The sequence below is a fragment of the Papio anubis genome, chromosome 1 (assembly GCF_008728515.1).
Source record: "Papio anubis isolate 15944 chromosome 1, Panubis1.0, whole genome shotgun sequence".
NCBI lineage: Eukaryota > Metazoa > Chordata > Mammalia > Primates > Cercopithecidae > Papio > Papio anubis.
This window is the reverse complement of record NC_044976.1, coordinates 177013277-177040946: the sequence shown is the minus strand read 5'-3', so window position 1 is coordinate 177040946 and position 27670 is coordinate 177013277. Positions and strand designations below refer to the sequence as shown.

The 27670-nt window shown below is 40.0% G+C and overlaps 1 protein-coding gene across 3 annotated transcripts in view; it reads right to left on the bottom strand.

The window, feature by feature from the left end:
- The window catches only part of NIBAN1 (niban apoptosis regulator 1), a 173075-nt gene that overhangs the window by 94532 nt on the left and 50873 nt on the right, over positions 1-27670 (bottom strand). For all 3 annotated transcript variants that reach the window (XM_009191726.3, XM_021929511.2, XM_003893397.4), the window contains 2 exons: positions 6359-6489; positions 919-1050 (listed from right to left, as the gene is read on the bottom strand). In XM_009191726.3, coding sequence (XP_009189990.2) covers positions 919-1050; positions 6359-6489 — 263 coding nt within the window. The remainder of the gene's footprint in view (positions 1-918; positions 1051-6358; positions 6490-27670) is intronic.

Genomic DNA, 27670 nt, shown 5'->3' with positions numbered 1-27670 from the left:
GTTTTAAATCTGTCACTATCCTTCACTGATAAATAGTACCTGTTCATTTCAAAGGGAGCTTGAGGGTCTATGTAGACTAAAAAAATGTGTACAGTATGAGATCTGGGAGGACAGTGGGATCATTTGACTTAACTGTTTAGCTTAGTTGAGGCCTGAAGACAGAAGTCACTTGTCAGTGAGTTCACTTCTAGTTAATGGCACAACTCGACCTAACCTTTAGTTTGCCAAATTCACTGCCTGATATTTTTTCCCCTGTACCACACTACCTCCCTACATAAGGAAAGAAATGGGAACCAATAAAAACTGAAGTCCTCCCAGGTGCTGAATGCTTTACACCCCTTATCTCATCTTCACATTTTACAGATAAGGAAAATAATGAAATAACCAGAAAAAAAGTTAAACGGAAAACAAAAATACCTCCATGGGAATAAAGTATGGGAGGCATTCTGAATTCCTAGGAACCCGGGCAAACCCAGGCAGATTCAAATTTAATGACAACCTATGAAACAACTCCTCAGCCACCTGTCACGCACAGGGCTTCAGAGTGGGAAGACAGGGACATAGAGCAGAGACATCAGGACAGTGGCTGAGAAAGATCTCGAGGCTGAATGATCATAGGAAAGGCTCCTCTGCCAAATACTGGTCCTTCTATCTTCATACTCACTTGTCATCACCTGTTCAAAGTCTACCTTGCCACTAGACAGCAAGCATCTGTCTTACCAACTGCTGTATACCCAGAACCTTGTATAACACTTGATATGCAGCAGGCATTCAATCAGTATCTGTTAGCTGAAACAGGTACTTACATGAATGAGTGCTAACTGAATGAATCAGTCTCCAAGGAGAGGGCACACCAATCAACCCAGCTAAACTTTTAAGAATAGTGCAAGAACCAGTGGTAACAAAGAAGTATCTTACCTCTTTATTCTCATAGCTCTCCACAGCATAATCATTTTTAACTACAATGTATCTCTCCTTCCACTTCTTTATGTCTTCAGAAAATTGTGATAGCTCTGCTTCATACAAAATAGTTCCAGGCGTCAATGGTGGCTTAAAGAAGATGAACACAATTAACTATCACAACAAATGATAACACTCCTTGTTACCACTAAGTTACCCATGGTATTTCAAGGAATAGTTGAGGAAACTATCTTCCACTGAGATCCTGGGGAAACTGTTGCTTCCTCTTCTCCTTCTACAATTTCCCTTTCCTGCTCCACTTGACCCAATGTAAATATTTGTCTTATTGGTATTTTTATGATTTTCATTTCCCTCTATTATGCTGTAGGAACAGAAGCATATGGTAGAAGGAATTATAGTTATTACTTAAGGTTATGCCTTGCATACACGTGGCACTCAATAAATGCTTGATAAACTCTATAGGAGAGAGGGAGTGAGGCAGGAAAGTATAAGTGTGGATATCCACAAGGATATGTCTGAACATGTCTCAGGGTTAATCCCCACAAAGCAGGAGAATTAACAGACCGTTCTCCTATTCAATACACCTGCCGATGCAGCCTCTAATGTTCAATGGTTTTCTTAAACCCAAAGCCATGGGGACCCCTCTCCGTGCTACTCAAGGAGATTGTGTTTGCTATTTGGTTAAAGAATAAGCAGGTATCAAGTCAGAACACCTCAGTTCTACCTCTTCTACTTAAAAGTTTGAGGATTTTTCATTAACCATGGTGATATATGTACTGTACAGGCATTTCCATTAGATTCCTAGTTAGGGCTTCCATTGGGTTAACTGTGTAAGGATAATTCCCATCCTGCTTCATTGTGTAATTCTCAAATTATTTCAAAATATACAAATGGGCCTCTTGTCTTTTACGTGTCACTGAATTTACATCTATTTTCCCTTTACTAAAAAATCATAGTGCCTTCAGAAACTTACCCCTCTACTTTCAAGTAAAATTTTAAATGAACTATACAGAAAAAAAAAATAGATATGCCAATCTCTTTTAAGAATCATCTAAGGGATGAAACAAATACCCTTCCAAATTCCAGCGCTTAATATTCTAACCTGACAGATAATGCGGCAGTCTCCTATCTTGCCTCCTTAAAAGGTAAGAGAGAATCTCTTCTCTTTAAATGAAACTGAAACCATGGTATAAGATGAACTTCGTAGTTCTTATGTGCAACTTTTCTTAAAATCTGGGCCACTCAATCAACTGATAAGCTTGTTAAAAATGGGGCCTCACCATAGACTTACTACATCAGAATCTCTGGGGCTGTGGGCCAGAATGTGCATTTTAACAAGCTCCCCACATTTTGAGACCACTGTTTTATGAGGGAAAGCAATCACTTATCCCTATGTACTCATGCTGCTAAATATATTGGTTAACTTCTCAGCATTATGTGACTCACTTATCACTTATTCTCTCTTGAAACACCTTCTTTTTCATTTTTAGTTTTTAAAATTTTATATTCAAGGGGTATGTGTGTTTCTTACATGGGAATTAAGTGTAAGGGTGGGGATTGGGCTCCTAGTGTACCCATCACCCAAATCTTGAACATTGTACCCAACAGGTAATTTTTCAATCCTCATTCCCCTCCCACCTTCTCCACTTTTGGAGTCTCCAGAGTCTATTCTCTCCATCTTTATGTCCATGTGTACCCATTACTTAGCTCCTGCTTATAAGTGAAAACATGTGGTATTTGATTTTCTGTCTCTGAGTTAGTTCACTTAGGATAATGGCCTCCAGCTCCATCCATGTTGTTGCAAAGGATATAATTTTGTTCTTTTCTATGACTGTGTAGCATCCTGTGGTGTATATATACCACGTTTTCTTTATCCAGTCAACCACTGGTGCATACTTAGGTTGGTTCCATGACTTTGCTATTAAAAACAGTGCTGTGATAAACATACACGTACAGGAGTCTTTTTTATACAATGATTTCTTTTCCTTTGGGTAGATACCCAGTAGTAGGATTGCTGAGTCGAATGATAGTTCTTTTTTAGTTATTTGTGGTATCTCCATACTGTTTTCCCTAGGGGTTGAACTAATTTACATTCCTACTAACAGTGTATGAGCATTTCCTTTTCTCCCCATCCACATCATTCGTTATTTTTTGACTTTTTAATGACAGCAATTCTTACTGGTGTAAGATGATATCTTGGTGTGGTTTGTTGTTGTTTTATGTTTGTTTTCTGACAGAGTCTCACTCTGTCATCCAGGCTGGAGTGCAGTGGCGTGATCTCAGCTCACTGCAACCTCCCGGGTTCAAGTGATTCTCCTGCCTCAGCCTCCTGAGTAGCTGGGATTACAGGCATGTGACACCACGCCTGGCTAATTTTTGTATTTTTAGTAGAGACAGGGTTTTGCCATGTTGGCCAGGCTGGTCTTGAACTCCTGACCTCAGGTGATACACCCACCTCAGCCTCCTAAAGTGCTGGGATTACAGGCATGAGCCACCGCGCCCAGCCGGTGTGGTTTTAATACACACTTATCTGATGATTAGTGATGCTGAGTATGTTTTCATGTGTTTGTTGTCTACTTGTATGTCTTCTTTTGAGAAATGTCTGTTCATGTCCTTTGCCCAGTTTTTAATGGGGCTATTTTTCTTGTTGCGTTTCTTATAGATTCTGGACATTAGTCCTTTGTTAGAGGCATAATTTGCAAATATTTCTCCCATTTTGTAGGTTACCTGTTGATTTCATTGACTATTTCTTTTTTTGTATATAGGCTTTTTAGTATAACTAAGTGCCGTTTGTCTATTTTTGTTGCATTTGTTTTTGGGGTCTTTACCACAAATTCTTTGCCTAAAATGCCCAGAAGAGTTTTTCCTAAGTTTTATTTTAAGATTTCTATAGTTTCAGGTCTTACATTTAGGTTTTTAATCCGTCTCAAGTTAATTTTTTTACATGGTGAGAGATAGAGGTCCAGTTTCCTTCTTCTACATATGGCTAGTCAGTTTTCCCAGCACCTTTTATTGAATGGGGTATCCTTTCTTCATTATTTATTTTTGTTGATTTTATCAAAGATCAGTTGGTTGTAGGTACATGGCTTTATTTCTGGGTTCTCTATTCTGTTCCATTGGTTTACGTGTCTATTTTTGTCCCAGTACCTGTTGATTAAGTTAGTATAGCCTCGTAGTATAATTTGAATTCAGGCAATGTGATGCCTCCAGATTTGTTCCCTTGCTTGGATGTGCTTTGGCTATTCGGGCTTTTATTTGTTCCATATGACCTTTAGGATTAATTTTTCTAATTTTGTGAAAAATGACATTGGTAATTTGATAGCAATTGAATTGGAGCTGTATATTGCTCTGGGGAATATGGTCATTTTAATGATAGTGATTCTTCCAATCTGTCAGCATGGGATGTGTTTCCATTAGTTTGTGTTGTCTAAAATTTCTTTCATCCAGGTTTTGTAGTCCTTGTAGAGATCTTTCATCTCCTTGGTTAAATGTATTCCTAGAGGTGTGTGTGTGTGTGTGTGTGTGTGTGTGTGTGTGTGTGTGTGTGTGGGTGGGTGGGGGTGTTGGGTGGGGGTGGCTATTATAAATGGGATTGAGTTCTTAATTCTGAAATCCCTTTTTTATTTGCCTTCTGGGACATTATACTTTTCTGATTTTTCTCCTACTCCATAGACTGTTTCTTCTTAGTCCATTTTGCTGGATCCTTTTCCTTTTTCTGATTTCATAATGCTGAAGGGGCCAGTGTACTGTTTCTTTTCTCTGTCTATATTCTTTCCCTCTTTTATGGCCCATGGCCTTAATACCAGTTATAAGCTAACAACTTCCACATTTCTATTTTCCAGCCTCAATCACTCTGCTGAGCTCCAAATGAAAACATCCAATGGCCTATTCAACATTTCCACAGGCATATGTCAAACGAGCATCTCAAACTTAACATGGTCAAAAGGGAACTTGTGATCCCATTCACTCCGACTCTTCCTTCTAAGTAAAAGGCAACTCCATCCACTTATTTGCTCTGGTTAAAAACCAAAAAGTCATCACTGATTTCTCTCTTCTTCTATTATCTCACACCCAACCCAACAGTATGTTCTGTCAGCTCGATCATAAACACCTCTCCTCACAACCATGGCCATCATCACCCCAGTCCAATTTGGCATCATTCTTCCCTTGGGTGCTACAGTATCCTGCTTGCCAGTTTCCATTCTCCCCTCTTGCCCCATAGTCTATTCTCTACAGAGAAGCCAGACAGATCACCTAAAATTGTATGTCACTCTGTATTCAAAACCCTCCAGTGGGACTTCCCAACACAAAACAAAATCAAAACCCTATTGTGATCCACAGGTTGACATGATGTGGTCCTGACCTATCTCTATGCTGTCATTGTTCGCCCCTCCTCCCTCACTCACAGTACTCCCAGCAGACCAACCTTCCCTCTGTGTGGCAAGGTCTTCACACTTGCTGTTCCATAGGCCTGGAATACTCTTCCCATGAATATTCACAGAGTCTTCTCTCATTATACTCCAGTTTCTGCTTAAATGTTATCTCCACAGAGGGTTCCCCTAACCACCTTCTCTAAAACACGGCTCTAGGCTGGGCGCGGTGGCTCACACCTGTAATCCCAGCACTTTCAGAGGCCGAGGCAGATGAATCACTTGAGGTCAGGAGTTCAAGACCAGCCTGGCCAATATGGTGAATATCCTGTCTCTGTTAAAAATACAAAAATTAGCTGGGTGTGGTGGTACACACTTGTAATCCCAGCTAGTCGAGAGGCTGAGGCAGGAGAATCACTCAAACCCGGGAAGCAGAGGTTGCAGTGAGCTGCGACTGCACCACTGCACTCCAGCCTGAACCACAGAGCGAGACTCCATCCCAAAAATAAAATAAGTCTCTTGCTTTATTTTTCTTTTTAGCATTTATTATTATCTGATGTCATCTGATATTAGCTTGTTTGTTGTCTGTTTCCTGCATGTGAATATAAACTCCAGGAAGGCAGAGAACTTGTCTTAATTCCCCAGTTCTTGGACTATAGCCTAGCACATAGTAGGTGCTAACAAACATTTGTTGAGGTGGTGTTACTTATTATAACGGAGCAAAGGAGTAAGAATAAATTAGGGGGTTCAAAGAGAAACTCATATTTGATCAATGACCAAAACTTCATGACAGCAAGTCAAATTTTCTGATACAAACAAAGCATCCATATGGGAAAAATACATAACAATATTGGATTCATGCTAATTTCCTTTTTATATGGATTGTTATCAGCAAAAAGAAATCATACATTCCAACTTCTAGGCAAATAGAGTTTTTTGAGTATGAAACGACTTTAGAGCAGAGTTTTTAAAACTGCCATTCAAATTATTGTTTATTTCAGAAATATTGTGTGCTATATAGCCTTCTTCAAGGGGAAAACCATGTAAACCAAATATCCATGGCTTACCTTGGTCTTCAAAAACTGTGACGTTAAATCTCTTTGCTGTTCTACTTCACTGCGCACATGATTACAGAAAGCCACAGAGTACTGACGACTGTAGTAGGGACTGAAGTTTTTGATGGCAGCCTCAGTTTTCCCTAGAAAAATATGAAAATTAGAATTCTGAAGTATAGCACAGAATTTACACTTAGCTACAGAGTTCCAAAATCCATCCCTCCAGTCTCTCTGTTTCCATCCCTCCAGTCACCCCTGTCTCCCAGGGATTTGCCAGTGGTCTGTGTTCCTGGAGAACTTTGCTACCTGCTGCACATGCCCCATCTCTCCCTCTCCTTCCGGCATCATCCTGAGAGACTTCACAGACCCTAAGGACCATCCATCCCATAACCTATTGAGTTTTGCTTTATTTTCCATCAATCACCTATCGCCATGGCCATAAACTCAACCATCCTTCTAATCCTCCTAAGACTGCTCTTCTACCTTGCCCTGTCTCCACTTCAACTCGCTCTTTATTCCCCTTGACGTGCAGTCATTCAGCTCCTTCCTCCAAATGATAATCCCAGGTCTACCCCTTCAGTTCTGCAAGAACATCACTTCCTCCCTTTTTTTTTGAGACGGAGTTTCCCTCTCGTTGCCCAGGCTAGAGTGCAGTGGCGCAATCTCGGCTCACCACAACGTGCACCTCCTGGGTTCAACCGATTCTCCTGCCTCAGCCTCCCGAGTAGCTGGAATTACAGGTATGTGCCACCATGCTTGGCTAATTTTGTGCTTTTAGTAGAGGGGTTTATCCATGTTGGTCAGGCTGGTCTGGAACTCCCAACCTCAGGTAATCTGCCCACCTCGGCCTCCCAAAGTGCTGGGATTACAGGCGTGAGCCACCACATCTGGCCATCACTCCCTTTTTCTTCAGATCCCTGAGGCTCCACCTCTAGCCTTGTGACTCACCGTCCTGGATAAAATCAGCAAAGTATTTCCTCTCACTCTGCTCCAGTGTCTCTGGTTCAAAATTTGTGTGTGTGATTCAAAGCAGTATATAACTACCACGAGACAGAAGGGGAAACTTTGGTTTAAGAGCCTAGAGACCTGAGCTCTGGCCCCGATTCTGTGAGGCAGAAACCAGCTGCACAGCCTCAGTCAAGTCATTCGACTCTCGAGGCTCCAGCATCCTAATTATAAAGGAAGGTGCTCACTAGTCCACACATTTCTTTGGATCTGCGTGCCATTGAAGTATAAGTACAGTACGAAAGTCCAGCTGCCTCACAACAGTGACTAGAAACTGCAATATATTAAACAGACTCTCAGCACCAGAAGTAAATCAAACTGAGTATGAATGTGGGGGAAGCTTGAGGACTTGAGATGGAGGGACAGGGAGAGTCAGACACCTGAAACATTCTTGCCTTTCCAATCTGTGCTAGCTTTAGAGAGTACGGGAATTGCAAAGGAGGGAAGAGAGGAGGAGGAGTAGAGGAGAAAGGGTGTAGAAGCATTCTCATGCAGATTAGAAACCCTTACAACATTTCAACTGCTTGCTGCAGGGTATAGAAAGAAACACAGGCTTCACTGATTGTGCTCATAAGCGATGAGTCCACAGAACAGGGTACAGCTTGAGGAAAAATAAACTCCATGTAATATTCCAAAATATTTTAAAGTACTTGCACGTGAACTTGACATCATTTTTGCTTTTAAAATTTGATATTATAGTCAATTGAGAGATATTAAAATATACTAGCAAGATTTGTTTAGAGCTATCACGTAGGTAAAATTTCAAAAATAAGTGAAGAGTTCTAACTACATAAATTGAGGTACTCAATAGGAAAGCCTTGAATCCATAGCAACCCATTTCTAAGCCTATAGAACCATAGCTAAAGACACCATAGTGTATGAATATTCTCCATATGCAGAGAATCCTATTTTTGTTTGGGAATTTAGGTCTTATAATATATGTGAGGTAAAGAGGAATTCTTTCATATTTACTTCATAACATGAAATTTACTGGTCAGGTTTATGAGCTTTAATAATTATTACTTGTAAGGTGCTTTGAGACCCACTAATAATAGATTCTGTAGAAATGCAAATAAAAGCTCCTATAATTTGAATCAGGCATGCTTTTGCTTGCTGTGTGAGTTTATGGTATTACTATTAATCAGTATTTGCATAACACTTTAAAATACTCAGGCTTTATAATCCTCTAATTGGTTATTATGCTATCAGCTTTTATGCAGCATCATTCTCTATGCTTGTCTATAATTTTCTTACATAGGAGTGGGGCAGTGTGGGAATTCCCACAATGAGAACAAATCTCACTTTACGAAAACATATACATGATGAATAAAATTTGCCCTTTAGGTCCAAGTAGCTACTGTTTGGTCTATCAGAAAAGCAGCCTGTTAATTTCTAATGTTTATTTTTGTACTCTTGAAAGCACTTGGATTGAAATGAAAGGAGGTGGATGTCATTTTATGACAAACTCTATAAAGCTTTGAAAGTTGATTTTCTGCCACATCACCAAGCCTCCCCCAGGGACGCCCTGCTTCTGGTGAGGTGTCATAATGCTCTCTTCTGATATATGAGAAAAATGCTTCTGTGATTTGAATATCTGCATACTGTCCCAGTAACACATCATCCACCAGGTAGCGTTTATAAAGAAGCAATTGCAGCTTCTTTAGGCAATTAATCTAAAAACTAGTTCAAACTACGTATGATATAGCTAACACTACCATATATTCTGGGGGGAAACCTAAAGTTATTTGGCAAGTGGATCTGGATTTTAGATTAAACCTATCTACATCCAAATAAATTAGTACCCAATGTAGGGATCCTAAGACTGAGAGCAAAGTCTGGTGTTGAGGCAGGGGACAGTCTGGCTTGGTGGCTCATGCTTGTAAGCCAGCACTTTGGGAAGCTGAGGCAGGAGCATTGGGAGTTTGAGGTTGTGATGAGCTATGATTGCACCACTGTACTCCAGCCTGGGAAAAATAGCAAGACCCTATCTCTAATTTAAAAAAAAAAAAACAGTCTGATGTTGGAGCAAAATACCACTGTGGTTAGGAAGATGGACTCTGGAGTCAGACAGGTTCAAATCCCTTCTCTACTACTTGCCAGCTGTGAGATCTCATGTGAGTTATTTCTTTCTGTTCACATGTTAAATGAAGAAAACAAGAGTAGCAGCCTCATAAGGTTATTCTAATGATTCCATGAACTAATTCTGTAAAGTGCTCAGCATGATAGCTGGCACATAGAAAATGTTCCATAATTGATCATAATTAAAATGGTGACGCGGGTGTCCCTTAGGCAAGCACCAGGATAAAGTCCTCAAGCTGAACTAAGGGATTAAGGAGAAAAAAAAAGCAGGTTGCTTACTGTGACTTGCACTAGGGCCATCCTGCCCTGCTGTATACAGAAGAGCTACCCCACCCATCACAGGCTCCAAACAAATACAACCTACATTTTCACAAAGGTTTGGCATAGAAGACCCTCCGTGCATTCCTGAATTAAAACTAACTACATAAAACAACAACATTCATGAACTGAAGCAAAAAGCGTAAGTTAGGGGCTGTGTTTCATTGAGCTCTCTCTGACCTCAATTTTCTCACCTGCAAAATGAGGATAATAAGATGCCCACATCACAGGGTTTCACGAGGAGCAAACAAAATATTCTGTATATTGAAAACTGTCTAGGACAGTGCCTGACACATATTAGTTGATCAATCAATGTTGACTACTATTTAATATTCCACAATGAAAACATTCAAACAAATGATCAGCCCACAGGGGCTACACAAAATAACCTCAGCTGAAACGACATTGTTCATCACAGTTTTCAGATTCTTGAGCACTGAATTCCTTTCATATCCCTGCCACCAAATTTAGTATCACATTCTCTTTCCTAAAGTGTTTATAAAACACAGTGCCAGGTCTTATACTGAAAGGAGATTACTCAATAATGGAAGGACTAAAAGCAATGGAAGGGATTCTTCCACATTTTGATATACCAGTATTTTTGGCACAGGCACATATTTCTAATCCTACTTGTTTGTTTCAGCTTGAGCTAGGCATTGCGTTAGTATAATTCACTTGACCCTAAGCTGCTCATAACACCCTTCAAGGTAATCATCACTGACACTGAAAGAAGCCAGTTGATATAGTTTGGATCTTTTGCCTCCTGCAAATCTCATGTTGAAATGTAATCCCCAATGTCGGAGGTGGGGTCTGGTGGGAGGTGTTTGGGTCATGGGGGCGGATCCCTCATTAATGGCTTAGTGCCATCCCCTTGGGGATAGGTGAGTTCTTGTTCCCTTAGTTCACTTGAGAGCTGGTTGTTTGAAGGGAGCCTGGCACCTTCTCCTCTCTCTTGCTCAGCTCTTGCCATGTGATGCACCTGCTCCCCCTTTGCCTTCTGCTATGATTGTAAGCTTCCTGAGGCCCTCACCAGAAGCAGATGTCAGCACTATGCTTCCTACAGGATGTAGAACCAAGAACCAGGAGCCGATTAAACCTCTTTTCTCTCTCTTTTTTTTTTTTTTGGGGGGGGGGATAGTCTCAATCTGTCACCCAGGCTTGGAGTGCAGTGGTACAATCACAGCTCACCACAGGCTTGACCTCCCAGGCTTAAGCAATCCTCCCATCTCAGCCTCCTGAGTAGTTGGGACCATAGGAGCATGCTGCCACACCTGGCTAATTTTTTTTTTTTTTTTTTTCCCAGACAGAGTTTCACTCTTATCCCCCAGGCTGGAGTGCAGTGGCGCCATCTCGGCTCACTGTAACCTCCACCTCCCAGGTTCTAGTGATTCTCCTGCCTCAGCCTCCCAAGTAGCTGAGATCACAGGCATGCGCCACCACACCTGGCTAATTTTGTATTTTTAGTAGAGACAGGGTTTCACCATGTTAGTCGGGGGTCTTGAACTCCTGACCTCAAGTGATCCACCCGCCTCGGCCTCCCAAAGTGCTGGGATTGCAGGTGTGAATCACTGCACCCAGCCAATTTTTGTATTTTTTGTAGAGACAGGGTTTCACCATGTTGCCCAGGCTGGTTTCAAATCCCTGGACTCAAATGACTTACCCGCCTTGACTCCCATAGTGCTAGGATTACAGGCATGAGCCATCACGGTCACCCTACACTTTTTTCCTTCATAAATTACCCAGCCTCAGATATTTCTTTATAGCAATGGAAGCAAACTAACACACCTCTTTGACTACTCTGTCCATATAACTTAGCTTCAGTTCACCTTTGCAAAATTAAGAAAAATCTCTGCTGGCCCCTTTGAAGCCATTAACTCTATGCAGACTCAAAAACTCAGCATTCATTTGACTCCTTCTCCCCCATTCTCAGATCCAGTCATCAGATTTTGCCACTTTTATTTCCAGAAATTTCTTGAGCCCATTTCCTTTTCCCCATCCCAACCACCACACGTTCAATGAAGCCTCTACTGTCTCTCAACGACATTATAGAAGTCTCTTGGGCTGGGCGCAGTAGCTCACGCAATCCCAGCATTTTGGGAGGCTGAGGTGGATGGATCACTTGAGGTCAGGAGTTCAAGACCAGCCTGACCAACATGGTGAAACCCTGTCTCTACCAAAAATACAAAAATTAGCCGGGCATGGTGGTGCACACCTGTAATCCCAGCTACTTGGGAGGCTGAGGCAGGAGAATTGCTTGAGCCTGGGAGGCGGAAGTTGCAGCGAGCAGGGATCGTGCTACTGCACCCTAGGTGACAGAGCGAGACTCCATCTCAAAAAAAAAAAAAAAGTCTCTGAATCTAACCTATTTCAGCATCACAGCGGAGACAGAGGAGAAAAACAAAAACAGCAACTCTCAGCTCTTAAACAGGAACAAAAAAGTGAAAACCAGAGTGGGAGGGGGAGTACCACAGCTGTTCCTGGAGGATTATGGCGAATGAGCCAAAGCTAGGTGTGTGTGGCAGAGGCCGGTTTTGAGAAGTGGCCGGAGTCCAGGGCTGATGGGGCAGAACAGGAAAGGCTAAATCAAAGCTGGCCACCTTGGTCCCACTCAAAGGTAGCATGAGTTACACAAAGGTCCAGATGTTACAATGGGGAACTGTATTTCAGAACCAAATCTTGGCACTGATGCTACTAAGACACTCTTTTGAAAGTCAGAAGGGGCACACCTCATTAGTCATAGAGGCACAACCTTCTGAGTTGTCCTGGACTGGCAGCTTTCGTTTAACATGCTGCTGCAAGATCATATCATTCTCTTTGTAAAAAAAAATCTTCAGTGTTTCCCTATTGCCTAGGGTAGTAACCCCTCATCGTAGTACCAAAGGCCTGGGATCTCGCCTCAACTGTCTTTATTTTCCACTTCTTTCACTCAACTTAAGCCTTCTTGCCCCGTGCATACCTGTGCTTCCTCTCTTCCTTTCTCCCCCTAAGTCCCCTGCTAGCCACTTTCAGACCCTTCAAGCCCACATGACAGTCCCAACCCGAGTAGAAGCCTCTTTGAATCTCCCCAGCTGGAAGCAATCACACCTTCTTTGGCATTCTCCCAAAATTGTGTACCACTTCTACTACAGCTGTTCAAATATAGCTTATCTCTCCTCCAAGGGTATATTGTGTTTATATACTCAGCAATTATTTGTTGAATGAATGAAAGAATGGCTGCGTAAATATTCAAGAACAAGCTACAATGCATTCTATCAACAAAACCCATGCCAATGCCCCAGGAAAGGAGAAAGGTACAGTTTTCAGCTTGAATATTAATTACCAAAAATATACGCTCTTGGCCAGGCATGGTGGCTCATGCCTGTAATCCCAGCACTCGGGGAGGCCAAGGTGGGAGGATCACTTGAGTGCAGGAGTTTGAAACTAGCCTGGACAACATAACAAGACCCTGACTCTACAAAAAAATAAAAATAAAAATTAGCCAGGTGTGGTGATACACACCTGTAGTTGCAGTTACTCGGCAGTGGTGGGGATGGGGTGAGGGTGAAGCAGACGATTGTTTGAGCCCAGGAATTCGAGGCTGTAGTGAGCTATGATCACACCACTGCACTCCATCCTGGGTGACAAAACAAGAACCCTGTCTCAAAATAAATAAATAAATAAATAAATAAATACACACACACACACACACACACACACGCACACACACATTTGAAATTCAATTCATATCTGTTTATAAAAAAATCAGACTCTTGGCTGGACGCGGCGGCTCACACCTGTAATCCTAGCACTTTGGGAGGCCGATGCAGGCGGATCACCCGAGGTCAGAAATTCTAGACTAGCCTGACCAACATGGAGAAACCCCATCCCTACTAAAAATACAAAATTAGCCGGACGTGGTGGCGCATGCATGTAATCCCAGCTACTTGGGAGGCTGAGGATGGAGAATCGCTTGAATCAGGGAGGTGGAGGTTGCAGTGAGTTGACATTGTGCCATTGCACTCTAGCCTGGGCAGCAAGAGTGAAAGTCCATCTCAAAATAGAAAATAATAACAATAATAATATTAATAAATCAGACTCTTACAAGTTAATTCCTTTCGAGCTTTTAAATGAGTTTTGTCCATGAAATTATTTGTGGGAAATAATTTACAAACAAAATCCTTTCTTGGCTTGTCTGTTTTCCTTAACCAGTCTGAAACTACAGCAAATATAAGGCTCTGGGTAAAACTTTTATGAAGTCCGAAGAGCCTGACAAATTCATATATTTTCTCATTCTAGAAGATTCTTTTAAAACCAGTTCCCAGTCCTGAAGCAGATCAACTCAAATCTACTGTTTACCAGTAGTCTTTCTTGGAAGATACCATTTATGGCAGATTATGCCTCGTTCCCCCAACATTCTCAATGTCATCACAACGATGATACATCCTACAATCTTCTCTGAAATATGCAGCTTCCTATTTCAATTACTTTTAGAAAAGCACAAACATGTACTCATTAAGTGTAAAAAGATACAAAAATCCAAACACTGTTTTTACTACATTTTCTGCTAATCTTTTTTCAATTCTTTTTAAAAATAGTTGAGACTGTTATATTTTATATTCACATTTTAGCTTTGGTTGTTCCTACAACATTGCCAGAAAAATCATGATTTAGGCCAGGTGCGGTAGCTCACTCCTGTAATCCCAGCACTTTGGGAGGCTGAGGCGGGCAGATCACCTGAGGTCAGGAGTTCAAGACCGGCCTCAACATAGAGAAACTCTGTCTCTACTAAAAATACAAAATTAGCCGGGCGTGGTGGTGCATGCCTGCAATCCCAGCTACTCAGGAGGCTGAGGCAGGAGAATTGCTTGAACCTGGGAGGCGGAGGCTGTGGTGAGCTGAGATCACACCATTGCACTCCAGTCTGGGCAACAAGAGTGAAACTCTGTCTCAAAAAAAAAAAAAAAAAATCATAATTTTCAGATATTACATTTTGATTGTTACTATGAAGGAGAAACATACAGAAACACAAATAAAAATAAGTTTGTTTTAACCAGGTGGTTATTTCCTGGCAACTGAGGAAAATCCACATATGAGAAGATTGTTCAGGCCACTGGCACAGTTTCTTAAAAACTGTTGAGGTTTCAGGTGAAGATTAATTTTGAGAAACAAGACAAATGGTTCTAAAAAATAAAATAGATTTAATATTTATAAAATAAATTACAATATCCACTATTGTTTATTTTCACCAGAGTTTCTCAAATGATAACAGTTTAAAAGTCCTGATGAATTATAGCATCAGCTACGGTCTTAGGTTGCTAAGCACCATCACTTCACACCTTAGGATGGAGAAATTGGAAATCCCAATTCACAATACAGGGGTGTAAAAATCTAATTACACAGAATAATGCCCAAGGACTCTCTTTTTCTTCTGGTAAATGCCTTAGAGAATGGGGATAAATTGGATTCTCCATAATTGAACTGAAGGGGGTGTATGTGTGTTTTTAAAGCACATTTATTATTGGTGCCTGAGAGTCAGGATTTTGAACAGTCTCTCCTAGGAAAATGTAAAATGATTCACGGGGAGCCTTGATTCTGCAGCCTACCCTGTAGAAATCCCACCTTGAGTTAAAAATAAAAGACATAAAAACCAACTTAAGTTCTCTGTGATTTACTTTGGATATTAATCCGCAAAAAGAAACAAACAAACACTTATGCTCCCAAGAGCTTATATGAAATATACCAAAGCCAAGTCAGGACCCTCCTAGGGCTCAGCCGGCAACTGGATGGAAAGGAGGCATGCTTAAGACCATACAATAAAGCATCATTTCCTGCTTTCCAGCACTTACCCTCATAGAGGTCCCAAATTCTGTGAGCAAAACCTGCAGTGAACTGTGAGAGACCCTAAGTTCTTCCCAAGTCCTGTTCTAAAAGCAAGCCCAGTATCTCTAATATGGCCACAGAAAGCTTAGCCTACCAAAGGCATTCAATGAATCTTCATATACTTACAGATGCTACATAAGAGAGTATACACCAGCTCCAGTGGGTAAGCAGAGGCAAAAACAATGTTTTCTGCAAATGACCACGGAAATAAATTAAGGTCCCATCAGCACTATGCATTTACTAGAACAATACCTTCACAGGTTAATGTAAGTAAGAGAAATGGGAGAAGATGGACAGAGAGGAAAACCACACTACCATTTCATGTTACAATTCCCAGTACCTTATTCCACAGAAAAATTAAAATCCCACTGTGGTCAATTTTTCCAGAGGATACCTTTCTAGAACTCTGAGACCTTAAGTCCGGTTTCCTCTTTTTTAGGGGAGGAAACCAATTGTATTGTTAGAAAAATACATATGCCCACATCTTGCTTCAGCTGTAAATAGATGAAAGCTGACTTTAAATTTCCTTCCATTCCACTTGGAAGAAGTGCTTGGAAATTTTCAAGATTATTTTGTCATTACCTCACAGCACGCCTCCAATTTTCTCATGACACATCTGATGAGAATAAATCTTGTTTATTTTGCCATTTTTCTAAGCTGTCTAATGTCCCCCAAGGAAGCTACAGATCAACTGTCTTTTTCTTTACAAAAATGAGAAGGCAGAGTGTGAAAAAGAAAATTAATCTGATACAGCTGCTTTTTCAGAGAGCATCACAGGAACTATGAATTTATGAAGAAGAACAATGTTTTTGCCCATTAGACGTTTCTGGGTTTTAAGGAAAACATACAACTGAAATTCAGAAACTGAAATAATGAGATTCCCTTTGCTCTTTTTGTGATTAATCATAGTCATTAAATTTTTTCTGCACACATTTTATCAGAGGTTCTCAGATTATTCCAAAATCCTGAAAATATTCTTTGCTTAAAGATTGCAACCATGCAAATGAACACAACATGCACATTAAAAGAAATCAGACCAGACATAAAATAAGCCAGGCAATGAGCCTGGGAATTTCAATGATTTCCCCTTCCAACACATCAGGTTCTGTGGTGTCTCCTCTAGGTTTCTCTCTTATTTTCCTATGTTTTTTCCTTTTTCTTATTTCATTTCATTTTTCTGCTCTCCACACAGACATACATTTGTTTGAAATGCTTGCTTTATATTTTACATTTTTTCTTTCTCAAGAATCTATGCCATTAATGTGAAAAAAAAATGCTTTTCTAGATAATTGTGTTTGGGGCCCAGATATGCTTGCATTTTGTGAGTCTGGGGATATGTGTAACAGTAACGAGTGAACTTGGCTAGAAAATGGAAGGTGGTATTGCTAGGCTTGGGAGGGTCCAGGAAAAAGTCTATAAACCATTCAACATTTCTGTAGCCAGCTAACATTTTCTGAAACTATTCACAAGGTTGACAGAATACTCATCAATGAAAATCACTTTAGCATGTTCTAACTTATCCTCACAAGATTTTGTGAAATGCCAAAATGGTTTTGACCCACTGTCCACATGATTCGGTCAAGCACTATGTCTCTGGATACAGTTTTTCTGAGAAAAACTCAAACATCTCCAATAATAAAATCTGACCTAGAACAGTTGAAAATATAGCTCATCACAAAGTCAAATTTTATGTGTTTGGCAATCTAATGATTGCCAGTCACTGGATCAGTTAATCACTAAATTTAACATGCCTAAGTAATGTATGTTGAAAAATTACCCCAAAGCTATGGTACACGATGCTCTTAAAAATAGAGGCAAAAAACTCCACCTGAAAATCCAATAGTATTGACTATGTAGATAGTACGTTCTTTAAAGTCACTGCTTTTTCCTATTGAAATTGCTCTTCCATAAAGTGAGTTCACCTAGCACTTAATAAATGTGCTGGAATCTCATGACATCAGCTCTGCTTGGAGTCTAGGCCTCATAGGTGAAATTCACTTACTTCTAACCAGTCATTATACGCACCAAGGAGATGAAGTATGAAGTAGAACTGTAAATAACTGAGACTACATTCCACTATAGTCCACAATCCACCTAAGAAAGCAACTTGAGTTCATCTGGATGGTAGCAGGTAGCATAGACATACCAATGCCAATCACATTCCAACACCCATGCACTGATGAAAAGATCAAAGATTACAGACCTCTAGAGCTGGATGGGATCACAGTGGTCCTTTCCAATGTTCTCCTATTTTCAGATCAAGAAATTAATTGATCCAAGGTCACAAAACTAGTAATAGAACATTTAAGAAAAAAAACTTTGTTAAAGATTAGTGACAATTTTTAGAAGTTTTCTTCTCTGTTAGTACTACACTAATTTTTATGGAGGAATTCAAGCACTTTTTTAAATTAATAAAGGAACATAAGAACTCTTTGTTCAGAAGCCTTGTGAAATGATCTTAAATTTGGGTAAAAAGATGTTTTGATGATTAATTTTATATGTCAGTTTGAGCCACGGGATGCCTAGACATTATTCTGAGTGTGCTGGTGAGGGTGTTTCAGGATGAGATTAACTTTCGAATGGGTGGACTGAGTAAAGCCGATTGGGCAATGTGGATGGCCCTCATCCAATCAGTTGAAGGCCTGAATAGAACAAAAAGCCTGAGTAAGAAGAAATTTTCTCCTGCCTGAATCCCTTGAGTTTGGACATTGGTCGTTTCCAGCCTTTGGACATGGACTGGAGCATGGATTCTTCCTGGGTCTCCAACCTGCTAGCTTTCAGACTAGAACTGCATCATCAGCTTTCCTGGGCCTCCAGCTTACCAGCTGCAGACCTTGGACTTGTCAGCCTCCATAATTGTGTGGGCCAATTCTTTATAATAAATATATATAATACATACATACACACACACACACACATATACACACACATCCCATTGGTTATGTTTCTCTGGAGAACCCAAATAAAGATGTAATCAATTAAAATACATTATTGAGTCTCAATACAATTATCAATTTATTTCACTTAATATATATTAAACTCCTGCATCAATAACAAGTTAAAAGCAATGTAAATATCTAGTGCTTCTATGTAATACGTTCTAAAGTTTACCAGTAGAATCAGCATGCCAAAGTGTTTCATAATACGTGCTGAAATACATGGAATCTGTATTTAAAACATTTCATTACGTGATCTAAGAAAGACAGTAAAAGCATTTGGCTCAGCTTCATCCCAGTTGGCAGAGGTTGTCAGCAAAAAGGCATAGACCCAGCAGAGCTCTGGGCACCAGGGAAACCAGCTGACCTTACATGAGTACTCACCCCTCCTTAATCTCATTCAGGTGTTCCAATTAAGTTGCATCACTGTCTCAATTAAAGCCGCAGTCTTTGCTGGCTAATACCATAAGGCTCCCTGGGAAAATGCACTAATTAGGTAGATTTTCTTATCTACTGATTAAGAATCTGTTTTGCACAAAATCAAGGTTAAAAGGTACTGCTATGAACCAGTCCCATCATCTGCATGGTATTTAAAAAGTCTTTAACAAAGCTTCTCTGGTCTGTGCTCTGTATCTAACTTTATATGGGCCAAGAGATGAAATACACTGAGTTATAGACCACTATAACAAGAGTTTGGTGTATGTGCATGTTTTCTTTAATCATGAAACATTTCAGACAGAATAATAAAGTGAATAATATATATACCTACTACCCAGCTAAATAAAATGGTAATATTATGCCACATTTGCCTCAAAAAGTTTTAAACAAAATACTACAGCTACATTTGCAATCCCCTCCACCCTGCCCCACAACATCACCAGGCACTACTATGCTAAAACTGGTGTTTACTCCTGTCAATCATTTTAGACTCTTACAACATATGTATGTATCCATACAATATTATTATCCATGTGTTCAAGCTTAACTCCACCTATCATTCTGCAGCTTTTTTTTCACTCACATTATGATATATATCTCATATATATGTAAATATATATACACACACATGTACATGGCCTATTTAATTCTAGTTGACTTATTTTAACTGTTATTTATAATTCTAACATATACTACAATTTGTTTCCTTGTTGATGGACCTCTCACGTATTTCCTGTCTTTTTGCTCTTACAATCAATGCTGATGTGAACATTGGTGCATGAATCTCCTGGTGCATATATACAAGTTTCTCTACAGTGTGTGTTAAGAATATTAGGGCAAAGTGTGAGTATCTTCACGTGCACTTCATATAGCCGAACTGCCCTCCAAAGTGGCTGCGCAATTCACATCCCACTAGGAGGGTATAAGAGTTACCTCCTCCCACATCCTCAGGAATTCTCGGTACTGTCCCACTTCCACATTTTTGCCTGTTTCAACAGGTGAAAAATGGTGCCTTCATTTGCACTTACTAGTGAGGGTAAGCAACCTTTCATATATTTACTGGCCATTGAGATTTCTTATTCTGTGACTCCATATCCTCTTCCCATATATCTTCTTCTTACTGACACATAGGAATTGTTTATAAATTTAGGGTGAATTATGTCAAGTCCTATGGAAAAACAATGCTGGCATTTTTATCAGAATAACAATAAATTTATGATTTTTATGAGATTGACAGCTTTTTCATAGAGTCTCAGACTATGGCTAGCTGTATAGCATTTACGTACAAACTATGGAAAGGTGCCACATCTTCAGGGCAGATGCAGCCAGCCCCACATGAATGGAGAATACAACATGGGCTGGATTTTAGCTCTGCTTGCCCATTGGCTTCAGGCCTACTGAATCACAAATTCTGGAGGTACAATCCAGCAATCTGTGTTTTAGCAAGCCCTCCAAGTGATTATGACCCACACTGAAGTTTAGAACCACTGGATTAATCAGTCCCCTATCGATGGATACTTGGGCAGTTTCCTTTGTCTAGTATACACAATACTCCAATGAATTGTTTCATATATGCCTTTCACACAGTGCAGGTACATACACACACACACACACACACACATATACACATATATATATATATGAAAAATTTGCAGACATGAAAATGCTAAGTCAAAGAGGAAATGCATTTGTAATTTTAATAAAAATGGACACATTGACCTCCACAGGAATTACACCGTTTTGCACTGCCACCTTTATCATAGGAGATTGTCATTTACACACAGGTTCATCAGCATGTTCTCAAACTTTTGTGTCTTTGCCAGTGAGAGATGCATCATTTATATAGGTGTAGAAAGCTAGTAAGAGCCCAAGACATATCAGCCCACATACCTGAGCTCATGCACTCTATTAAAACTATTATGGGTTAACAGAATGGGAAGAATTATTCCCAGCATACAGTTGGAATGCTTATTGAATAGTCTCATAAAAGACAAGCTGTAAATGGCAGTTACATATAATTGATATTGTACTTATAGTTCTGTATTATAATTCAGGTATATTATTTCTTTTATGTACATTGCAGATTTTTATAGGTGAAAACCAAACCAACATTCAATAATATTGGTTCTGCAAGATACAAGTACTCCAGCATCCAAACCACTGATTTAAATCTGAAACATTGCGAGTACCTGAAGGACTGCCTAGATGTAAGAGCAAATGTTATTTCCACATTTCGAAAAGGAAACATTTTAAAAGTAGATGCTCTCTTGAACCAGGTGAACTTCCTGTTGATTGGATGTAGGTAAGAGGTGGATTGCTGCCATGGATGAAAATCTGGCTTATTGTGCAGTCAGATTAATGGCTGTCATCTGTCTGCATTCCCCCAAATATGGTACCATTAGTGGTTTATACTAAGCCATTCTCAAAGGGTCCGTTCTGTTTCAGTCCTACCACCCAAAAAGGAAGACATCTAGGCTTTCAGGAACATCTGAAGAGAGCTGCTTCAATCTCAGCATAGAGGAAACTTTCAATCCTTTCCCTCAAGCTAACTCAGTCTCCACTGAGCAAAGCTGGACTTAGAGTGGCACAAAGTTCTACTTCAGAAAGGTGCAGGTCTAAATCCTCATTAAGTTGGTTCCACTATGTATTAATTAGATGACTGTAGGCAAGTCACTTTGTCTCTAGAACACATTTTGCAGATGTGGAAGCCATCTGCTCGTCTGCTTTCCTTAAGGGAATATAACGGGATTCCTTCAGAGTACACGAAGCTCTCCAAATAAAAGATAAACATTCCAAGAAAGGTTATTACTCACAGAAGCAGAAACATCACATGCTAACAAATGTGGTCTCTACTAGAAGTGTTGTCTAATAGAAATTTTGGGGATGACAGAGATGTTCTATATCTGTTCTGTCAGTACAACAGTCACTGGTAACATAGGACTACTGAACACTTGAAATGTGGCTAGTGTGACTGAAAAACGTAATACTTATTTTTCTTTTCTCTCTAGTTTTTAAAATAAATTTTATTATATATAATTGAGGATTACAACATGATGCTATGAGATACATATGGGTAGCAAAATGGTTACTGTAGTGAAGAAGATTAACATATTTCTCATCTCACATACTTGTACAAAATTAATGATTTAGTTAACTTTCTTTTTTTTTTCTTTTCTTTTTCTTTCTTTTCTTTTCTTTTTTTTTTTTTGTTTGTTTTGAGACGGAATCTCACTCTGTCACCCAGGCTGGAGTGCAGTGGCGCAATCTCAGCTCACTGCAACCTCCACCTCCCAGGTTCACGCCATTCTCCTGCCTCAGCCTCTCGAGTAGTTGGGACTACAGGCACCCGCCACCATGCCCAGCTAATTTTTTGTATTTTTAGTAGAGATGAGGTTTCACCGTGTTAGCCAGGATGGTCTCGATCTCCTGACCTTGTGATCCGCCTGCCTCGGCCTCCCCAAGCGCTGGGATTACAGGCGTGAGCCACCACACCCAGCCTGTTAACTTTCATTTTAATAGCCACATATGGCTAATGGTTATCATATTGAGCAGTATGTCTCCAGAAAACCTTTCATGTCTTCATCTTAAAATAGGGGTAAAAATACCAATCTCAGTGTTTCCTTTGTCTTAGTGGTCATAAGATTCTCCTGAGTTGCCTGATAAAAAGTAGAAAATTCCATTCCCTACCTCAGACCTACCGACTCAGAATCCACATGAGGGAAGCCAGAGAAACTGTGTTTTCAATATGTTCCTCCAGGAGATGCTTATGGTGAGGCCAGTTTGTTATATTCAATAGGATTGTAGCGAAGAATAAATCTGACATTTGTAAGCATTAGCAGGATGCGCGGATCCATACAATCACAGAGGGAGAAGGCTCTTGTTCTGGAGAAGTTAGTTGCGCCAACATACGTGCTCACTAGTATCAAAGTACCCACTTCAAAGCTCTCTAAAGAATAGTAAGATGCTGTAGTACTTCTGGGGTGATGGGGGAGACTGTATTCCAGAATGCTGAGGGCACTCGATCAGTCTTCCTTTGTTTTGTTGTGATGGAGAGGAATAGAATAATATATAAGGTATGGCTCTGATGATGGGTAGCTTGAAGGATGGATGGCCTTGGCTCTATTTGATATGGTAAGAGGTTTTTAAAATCTAGTGAAGGAACTTAGAATGGAGGTAAGAGAGAACAACTAATGTGTAACTACATATAAATGTAATTTGAATAAAAGATGTAGAACGGAGAGAGAAAGAGACAGACAGAGAGACACAGGTTGAAAGAAACGTGCATAGCAAAGGCTTCCTTAATGTCAGGTTGTTGACTTTATGAAATAGAGAAAATAATGACCTCAATAGCATTAAAGAATGGCTTGTTGGCAAAAGGCCTGGATTCTAGTCCATTCCTGCCTATGCTTTGTTTCAAGGAGCATATTATATAACCGCCACAGAGAATTTTGAAATTTCAATATAGTTTCAGAAATCCATGAACATTCCCATTTTGCAGATGTGGAAACCATCTGCTTATCTACTCTCCTTTATGGAATACAATGGGATTCTTCCAGATCACTTGAAGCTCTCCAAATAAAAGATACGAGCAATATAAGAAAGAATATTACTTGCAGAAGCAGAAAGATAATATGCAAATAAATGTGTCTATTATGATTTCTGTGAGCTCTTCACATCATTGAAGCTGATCTGCATAGTATAAATAGATACTATTGCTTTGTAACAGAGATATCGATGTAGGGAAACGAAAAAATGGTAATGAGGGGAAGAAGAAAGTTGCAACAGGTAAATACATTATTTACATGTAATGCTAAAAGAAGCTTAGGTTGGAAACTTCACTTGAGCTTACATTTTAAATTTTCATTTTATTTAATTGTAATAGGTACATGATAATTTTAGGCTAACTGTAAATATTTAATTTTTATTTTACTACCACAGTAGATGGGGAGTAAATTAGCTACGAGCAAAAAAATTCAATTCATTAACTTCCCTTTATTCCCCTTGAATAATTATGTGTGTGTGTGTCTGTGTGTTTGTGTGTGCGTGTGTGTCTCCAAATAAACTGTATACAACTTGGCCAAAGTTTTAAAATGAGGGGTTTTTTTTTAAGTAAAATTTTCAATTTCCAGGATAAAGACTGAAAAGTGTTTGTTCCATTTAATATAACAAAATAAAAATATTTTATATGTATAATATGATAAAATAAATATTTTTATTATTAAAGGAATGACTTATGAATTGATAAACTAGATATGCATGAAAATACTATGCCCGGTCCATAACATTATTTCCTTTTTCTTTTCTCTTTTAAACCTGCTTATTCTACTATTCATCTCTTTCAGCCTTCCAAGCTCTTGCCCCTCCCGATTTCCCTAGCCCCTATAACCCCTCCAAGTTTTACTTCCTTCACTAGTTATCCTTGATCTCCAGGACTCATAGTTGATTCACTAACACCAGTCAAGAATATCTGATTTTCTTATCCCTAAGAAAATCTTTCTTCAAAATCTGCCCAGCCAATATCTAGCCACGGATAAACCCACCTGCCCATTTTCCTGGCTGCTTATCGCAGGCTTCCCAGCAGTACAGAAAACACTGCAAAGCTGTGCGCTTGGCTCCACTGCAGACAAATGAGCCCCAGCCCAGGCTGGACCCATTGCTGTTCAGCAAACTTTTTCTTATCCCCATGACTATCTCTTCCACTGTTTTTTTTTTTGTTTTTTTTTTTTTTTTTTGAGATGGAGTCTCCCTCTGTCGCCCAGGCTAGAGTGCAGTGGCGCGATCTTAGCCTACTGCAAGCTCCGCCTCCCGGGTTCCATTCTGTCTCAGCCTTCCAAGCAGCTGGGATTACAGGCACCTGCCACCATGCCTGGCTAATTTTTTTGTATTTTTAGTGGAGACGGGGTTTCACCATGTTAGCCAGGATGGTCTCGATCTCCTGACCTTGTGATCCGCCCGCCCGGCCTCCCAAAGTGCTGGGATTAAAAGCGTAAGCCACCGCATGCGGCCTGTCTCTTCCACTTTTCAAAGCAGCTCTCACATCTTCAAACGTACCCTTAAACTCCCTTCTCCACCCTCCTTTTACTCAGACTTCCTCTTTTAAGAAAATGGAGGTATAATAAGTTTCATTTCTTTTCTATCCACCTCTAAGTTCATCTCATCATCTGCTATAGTTTCCTCCTTCTGCCTACCTCAAAAGGAAGACCTCCCCAATATTTTTCTTCCAAACTCTCACTACAACAATTATCTCCGTTTTCTCGGATTGCCATTGTCTTCCTCACCACTAGTTTTCACCCGCACATGCATTCAAGTCCGGGAAAAGAAAATTACTCATCTACCTCTCAGGCAACTGCCCTCTTGTTTACCCTTCACCATCAAACCTCTTAAAACAATATCCTGAATCCATTGTTCTCAGATTCATCACCTCTATCCACTTCTTAATCAGTCACTCTCTCCCTTAAAAACGCAACCCCACTGAACTGCCTGTACAACCCAATGACTCCTACATGCGTGTTTGCTGTCCCAACCTCTCCTGGATCCCTGCCATATATTTCCAAATGTCTCCTGCTGAATAACTCCTTGTGAAAGTCCTGACAGGCACTTCGAACTTGCTCCCCTGTCTCAGTTAACAGATTCACCATTACCGGGGTGCCTGCCATAGAAACCTCAGAATCTTCCTTTTGGATCTCCTCCTTTAGGTGCCACAGTCAGCAAACCCTGCCCTTTCGGCCTTGGGGATCTCTCTCAAAAGCAACCTTGCCACCAATGACTGGTTCAGGCCCTTGTCTCTTACAAATATAATGACTGCAATGAGATCCTAACTTTGCCTCTAACTGCTCCCCTTTCAAACCTACTCTTCACATCACGGCAAACGTAACATTGGGAAACACATGACTGATCAGGTCCTTCCCCCGGTAAAAGCCACCTTGGGTTCTTCCAGGCTCTTCTCAAGTTGGTCCCAACCCACCTGTCCAGCTTCTCCTCTATCCACAGAGCCTCTTATGTGCTGGCTATGGCACATTCCCCACAGTGGTTAAGCATAGCACATCATACCTGCCTGTACTGTTCACCCTTCCTGGAACCTATAGATCCAGATAAATTCCTATTCATCTGCAAAGTCAAATTGCAAGTCTACCTTGAAGCTTCTCCTGAATGCTCCTTATCTAATGCCTTGGTCAGAATTAATTCCCTTTTCTATGTTTATGGAGTCCTTTACCTGAACCCCCATTTTTCCAATGTCTACACCATAATGTAATATAGTGATTTGTTTACATGCCCTCTCTCTCCAGTATAGCAGTGTATTGAAAGTGCATTGCTCATCTTTGTTCCTGAGAGCCTAGAGTGGTCAGTAGCAGGCACAGAATTGATATTAGCTGTATAGTGAGTGCATTTTCCCTGTCCACCCTCCCAACATCCTCCACCATCAGAATAAAGGGAATGCACATGGAAAATTAATTTGCCACACAACTGGAACATTTATACCAACATTTAAACTTTTTTTAAAAAAAACCTCTAAAATTCTTTAGAAAACTCCATTTCAAAACTATTCTTTTTCTTACATACTGTGAGTTTATTATTCCTTCATTAGAGAACCAGAAAGACTACAAATAAATATTAAGTTGTCAGAAAGACTCATCCTAAAGTAATATATTTAGCTATGCAGTGATTTAGTGTGAGACATATTGAAAACAAACAAACAAAAAAAGACCAGTAAGTTTAGCATTTAAATAGCTGGTACAAACTGGTCTGTCCTGACCTATAGGTGAATCAAGGTGACCTGCTTGAAGCAGCAGCCTTAGATTCCAGGGAAAGAGTTCCCAAAGGTAGCATTGGAGTGTTTGATTCCTTTTCTCCAAATCCCACATGTAGCTTACTGTTCTGTTGGAAGCAAGGCATCAAAACTACATGTTTACAAAGAAAGTTTTGAGGTGAATATTTAGATTAAGACCATGTTTATGGGGCACAAAATACTTGGTTGACTTAATCCGATTCAGTGCAAAGGGGACAATAACCACATTTAAACAGTCTGAATATCAGAAGTTATTTACTTCCTGGAAAACCAAAACACACTCAAATCTGCTTTGGAAATAATTTTAAAAGAGAGACCATTAAGAAGAAAAGAAATGAGCTGCTTTGTCATCTGTTTTGCTGTTTCTCCGGAAGGGTTTCCATGGTACTTTGGACTTGTCTCTATTAGGGTAATGGTAACAGGTGAGGAATAAAACGCAGCTGCATATTAACTCCCAAGGGGGAAATTCTGTAAACATCCTAGGTAATGAGTATAATATATATGTAAATATACAATGCCTTCTATGAGTCATTGGCTCTTTAATAATCTCCAGATAACAAAAAAAAATTGTTTTTAATCACAGGCACTCAAAAGTACCTTCAAGCAAAAGAAATTTCCTTTTGTGGGGGGCTGGGGGAGGGGAAGGTGTTGGGGATGAAAAGTCTTGTCTCAATTCTTTACCCAGGAATAGAAAGAAAAAATTTATAGTTGTTGTAATTTTAAATAAATAAGACCTGTCACCAAAGTCAGGGAAATGAATAGACAGGAAATGCAGCAAACTTTAAAGAGGAAGTGGGTTCGAGCCTTCAACTGGAGGACATTGAGAGGAGGAAACCTACAAGATGTGTAAAAATGGAAAATCAAGGCTCTCATCTTAAGAAAGAAACTCAGAGCCCATGACTA